Source organism: Pseudorasbora parva, chromosome 15 (genome assembly GCF_024679245.1).
Source record: "Pseudorasbora parva isolate DD20220531a chromosome 15, ASM2467924v1, whole genome shotgun sequence".
Taxonomy (NCBI): domain Eukaryota; kingdom Metazoa; phylum Chordata; class Actinopteri; order Cypriniformes; family Gobionidae; genus Pseudorasbora; species Pseudorasbora parva.
In genome coordinates, this window is record NC_090186.1 from 1,247,658 (window position 1) to 1,253,657 (window position 6,000).

Below are 6,000 nucleotides of genomic sequence, written 5' to 3' on the forward strand. Positions count from 1 at the left end.
TCCCCGCGGTCGACTACTTTTTCCGGGAGAGTGAAAGGGTCTGGGACTCTGCTCACCATCAACTCCGGCGAGCCCTGCGCAGACGAAAGATGACAGCGGACCTTCGCCGTTCTACCACTCCCACCTTCCAGCCAGGACAGAAGGTCTGGCTGTCCACACAAGACATCCGTCTACGTCTGCAATGCAGGAAGCTCAGTCCCAGGTTCATTGGTCCCTATTCCATAGTGAAGCAGATCAACCCCGTCACATACCAGCTCATGGCAGTGTGTCCCCAGCCTCAGAATAAGCATGGCGGATGATATGCAGGAAGAAATTGCAATGATAGTGTTTGGAATGAAGAAAAGAAAAGGGTTTGGGTGAAGTCGTGGAGACGGCGGGGACATGGTCTGTACATATTACAGAGTGAGCTAGAGATGAGTAATGGTTAAAAAAAAAAAAAAAAAATTCACACTGCTATGTTTTTTTTAAAATAATTGTTGTTCTCAGGTGGCTCTTGGAAAATATATATAATTCTCTTTTAAATTTTTGGTAATTTTTGTATAATCATTTTTTTATACTGTAGCTTGCTTCCTGATTGGATATTATTTCATTTTACGTGAGTGTGCGCGTTTGTCCTCGGGGTTCCCCCCACACATCAGGATTTCTGATCCTAAATATTCAACATGTTGAATATTTACAATCCGCGATCGGGACGGCTCAGACGTTCTTCCTAGCATTCTTAACACACTTCACACCACAGGAAAATCAAGATAATTTGGACATAGCTAGGATTGTCGGAAGGGGGGAAAACGGCCCAAAACCAGCCCGATTATCTTTTGGTGTGTACCCAGCATAAGTTACACTAGACCAGTTAAAGGGATAAAAGGACCCGTTAAATTCACCCAGAAATTAACATTCAGTCATTATTTACTGAACCTGGTGTTGTTCTAATGGCTTACGTCTTTGGCTTATTTTTATGTATTTTTCAGGCCACAAAAGCCACAATGGTCACAATGTCCTGCTCGTGTTTGTCTGTATGATGGCAGTAAATACTGAGCAGCTTCAAGCTTTAGAAAAAGATGCAAAAGATCCACCGAATTATCCCATCAGACTCGAGCTGTATAATCAGTTCTGTTGGTCTGCTGTGAGCCAGGAAAAGCACACCAGCGGCATTTCACCATTTAGAGAAATCAGGATGAATTAAGACACAAACTCTAAAACTCTTAAAGTGTGAGTTGCTTCTTCTCTGAGGTGAATATCTCCAGAACGGCTGTCAGATGACAGTCCATAAACACCAGAACTCCAGAGATATTCAGCTCAGAGATCATCATTCTGGAATACTTCTGCAATATTACAATTTTCCCATTAGTTCCATTTAATTTATTATATAATCTCTAATACTAGATCATATCTCACCTCCTCACAGACACACAGCTGGGGTCAGAGGTCACGGCTTCACTGAATTTTAGAGGTTGACGCATGGATCCGTCACTCCTCAGAGACAGACAGCTGGGGTCAGAGGTCACGGCTTCACTGAATTTTAGAGGTTGACGCATGGATCCGTCACTCCTCAGAGACACACAGCTGGGGTCAGAGGTCACGGCTTCACTGAATTTTAGAGGTTGACGCATGGATCTGTCACTCTTCATAGACAGACAGCTGGGGTCAGAGGTCACGGCTTCACTGAGTTTTAGAGGTTGACGCATGGATCCGTCACTCCTCAGAGACACACAGCTGGGGTCAGAGGTCACGGCTTCATCACTGGGTTCTGCAGATGAAGATCTCTCTCTGTTCTCCATAACTGACCTCAGACCTGCACACACAGAACAAATCACACAACTAAACCAGGTGTGTTCAGGAGCATTGTTAGAGCATTGCTATTGTAAGCAACTAAAAACCACTGACCATTGACCAAAACACACCTGCTCTTAAGTCAATAGCGCAGTATTTCTGTGTAATAAGGGTGTAATATTAGTAATATGAGCCTATAGGGGGTGCACAACGCACACACACTCTGATTACACACAGAGGGACGCGCAGCAACAGCAGCACTCACACACACACACACACACACACACACACACACACACACACACACACACAGCTTATTACACACACAGGGATGTGCAGTTAAACAGAGCATTAATATAGAACGATGATTTAACTGACCTGTGCATTAAACGATTGTATTGCACACCTTCCAGCCAATCAGAATGTAATATTCAGACAGGCCATGGCATAAATTACTTTAGTTATTGTTACACTAAAATTTAACTTATACTTTAACTTAAGATTTCCAGGGAAAACACTACCAACTTTTTTACTTTGCTTCCATCTGACATGCTGTGTGACTGTCAATACTATTGCACTATAGTGTGTGTGTGTGTGTGTGTGTGTGTGTGTGTGTGTGTGTGTGTGTTTGTCGGTCGCTCGGTGAGAAGTGAATGCAGACAGGAGAGATAAGCTTCAAACTTTAAACCCTTGACTTTAAAATATGCTGCTCTGCCTCTGCCATAAAAGCCCAATATCAGTCGAGCACTATTCAGATGAGCTTTTAGAAAAACTACAGCACAAAACATCAGATGAGCAAATCTGTGTAAACGGGGTGAAAGAGTTTTGTGACACCACTGAGCGAGAAAGGGCTTGATCTGTTCTACACCCAACTCCACAGCAATGTTCTGGACAACAACGTTCTGTATAATATTGATGGTTCTGTATAATATTGATGGTTTCTGTATAATATTGATGGTTCTGTATAATATTGATGGTTTCTGTATAATATTGATGGTTCTGTATAATATTGATGGTTTCTGTATAATATTGATGGTTCTGTTTAATATTGATGGTTCTGTATAATATTGATGGTTTCTGTATAATATTGATGGTTCTGTATAATATTGATGGTTTCTGTATAATATTGATGGTTCTGTATAATATTGATGGTTTCTGTATAATATTGATGGTTCTGTTTAATATTGATGGTTCTGTTTAATATTGATGGTTTCTGTTTAATATTGATGGTTCTGTTTAATATTGATGGTTTCTGTTTAATATTGATGGTTCTGTATAATATTGATGGTTTCTGTTTAATATTGATGGTTTCTGTATAATATTGATGGTTTCTGTTTAATATTGATGGTTTCTGTTTAATAATGATGGTTCTGTTTAATATTGATGGTTCTGTTTAATATTGATGGTTTCTGTTTAATATTGATGGTTTCTGTTTAATATTGATGGTTCTGTTTAATATTGATGGTTCTGTTTAATATTGATGGTTCTGTTTAATATTGATGGTTCTGTTTAATATTGATGGTTTCTGTATAATATTGATGGTTCTGTTTAATACTGATGGTTTCTGTATAATATTGATGGTTCTGTTTAATATTGATGGTTTCTGTATAATATTGATGGTTCTGTTTAATATTGATGGTTTCTGTATAATATTGATGGTTTCTGTATAATATTGATGGTTCTGTTTAATATTGATGGTTTCTGTATAATATTGATGGTTTCTGTTTAATACTGATGGTTTCTGTATAATATTGATGGTTCTGTTTAATATTGATGGTTTCTGTTAATATTGATGGTTTCTGTATAATATTGATGGTTTCTGTATAATATTGATGGTTCTGTTTAATATTGATGGTTTCTGTATAATATTGATGGTTCTGTTTAATATTGATGGTTTCTGTTTAATATTGATGGTTTCTGTATAATATTGATGGTTCTGTTTAATATTGATGGTTCTGTTTAATATTGATGGTTTCTGTTTAATATTGATGGTTCTGTTTAATATTGATGGTTCTGTTTAATATTGATGGTTTCTGTATAATATTGATGGTTTCTGTATAATATTGATGGTTCTGTTTAATATTGATGGTTTCTGTATAATAATGATGGTTCTGTATAATATTGATGGTTCTGTATAATATTGATGGTTCTGTATAATATTGATGGTTCTGTATAATATTGATGGTTTCTGTTTAACATTGATGGTTCTGTATAATATTGATGGTTCTGTATAATATTGATGGTTTCTGTTTAACATTGATGGTTCTGTATAATATTGATGGTTCTGTATATATTGATGGTTCTGTATAATATTGATGGTTCTGTATAATATTGATGGTTTCTGTATAATATTGATGGTTCTGTATAATATTGATGGTTCTGTATAATATTGATGGTTTCTGTTTAACATTGATGGTTCTGTTTAATATTGATGGTTTCTGTTTAATATTGATGGTTCTGTTTAATATTGATGGTTTCTGTTTAATATTGATGGTTCTGTATAATATTGATGGTTCTGTATAATATTGATGGTTCTGTTTAATATTGATGGTTCTGTATAATAATGATGGTTCTGTTTAACATTGATGGTTTCTGTATAATATTGATGGTTCTGTATAATATTGATGGTTTCTGTTTAATATTGATGGTTCTGTTTAATATTGATGGTTTCTGTTTAATATTGATGGTTTCTGTATAATTGAGTTGATTGATGGTTTCTGTTTAACATTGATGGTTCTGTATAATATTGATGGTTCTGTATAATATTGATGGTTCTGTTTAATATTGATGGTTTCTGTATAATATTGATGGTTCTGTTTAATATTGATGGTTCTGTATAATATTGATGGTTTCTGTTTAATATTGATGGTTTCTGTTTAATATTGATGGTTCTGTATAATATTGATGGTTCTGTTTAATATTGATGGTTCTGTATAATATTGATGGTTCTGTATAATATTGATGGTTCTGTATAATATTGATGGTTCTGTATAATATTGATGGTTTCTGTTTAATAATTGATGGTTCTGTATAATATTGATGGTTCTGTATAATATTGATGGTTTCTGTTTAATATTGATGGTTCTGTATAATAATGATGGTTCTGTTTAACATTGATGGTTCTGTATAATATTGATGGTTCTGTATAATATTGATGGTTTCTGTTTAATATTGATGGTTCTGTATAATATTGATGGTTCTGTATAATATTGATGGTTTCTGTTTAATATTGATGGTTTCTGTTTTAATATTGATGGTTCTGTATAATATTGATGGTTCTGTATAATATTGATGGTTTCTGTTTAATATTGATGGTTCTGTATAATATTGATGGTTCTGTATAATATTGATGGTTTCTGTATAATATTGATGGTTTCTGTTTAATATTGATGGTTCTGTATAATATTGATGGTTCTGTATAATATTGATGGTTTCTGTATAATATTGATGGTTTCTGTTTAATATTGATGGTTTCTGTATAATATTGATGGTTTCTGTTTAATATTGATGGTTTCTGTTTAATATTGATGGTTCTGTTTAATATTGATGGTTTCTGTATAATATTGATGGTTCTGTATAATATTGATGGTTTCTGTATAATATTGATGGTTTCTGTTTAATACTGATGGTTCTGTATAATATTGATGGTTTCTGTTTAATATTGATGGTTTCTGTATAACATTGATGGTTCTGTATAATATTGATGGTTTCTGTATAATATTGATGGTTCTGTATAATATTGATGGTTCTGTATTGATGTCTGTATAATATTGATGGTTCTGTATAATATTGATGGTTCTGTATAATATTGATGGTTTCTGTATAATATTGATGGTTCTGTATAATATTGATGGTTTCTGTATAATATTGATGGTTTCTGTATAATATTGATGGTTCTGTTTAATATTGATGGTTTCTGTATAATATTGATGGTTCTGTATAATATGATGGTTTCTGTATAATATTGATGGTTCTGTTTAATACTGATGGTTTCTGTATAATATTGATGGTTTCTGTTTAATATTGATGGTTTCTGTATAATATTGATGGTTTCTGTATAATATTGATGGTTTCTGTTTAATATGATGGTTTCTGTATAATATTGATGGTTTCTGTTAATATTGATGGTTCTGTTTAATTTTGATGGGTTCTGTATAACTATTGATGGTTTCTTGTTTAATATTGATGGTTTCTGTTAATATTGATGGTTTCGTATAATATTGATGGTTT

At 33.8% G+C, this 6,000-nt stretch overlaps 1 protein-coding gene across 1 annotated transcript in view; it reads right to left on the reverse strand.

Annotated features, from left to right (window-relative positions):
- Positions 1-6,000, reverse strand: part of LOC137040859 (NACHT, LRR and PYD domains-containing protein 3-like) — a 128,127-nt gene that overhangs the window by 52,015 nt on the left and 70,112 nt on the right. The window contains exon 2 of the mRNA XM_067416597.1: positions 1,404-1,713. Within this exon, the coding sequence (XP_067272698.1) occupies positions 1,404-1,713 (310 nt within the window). The remainder of the gene's footprint in view (positions 1-1,403; positions 1,714-6,000) is intronic.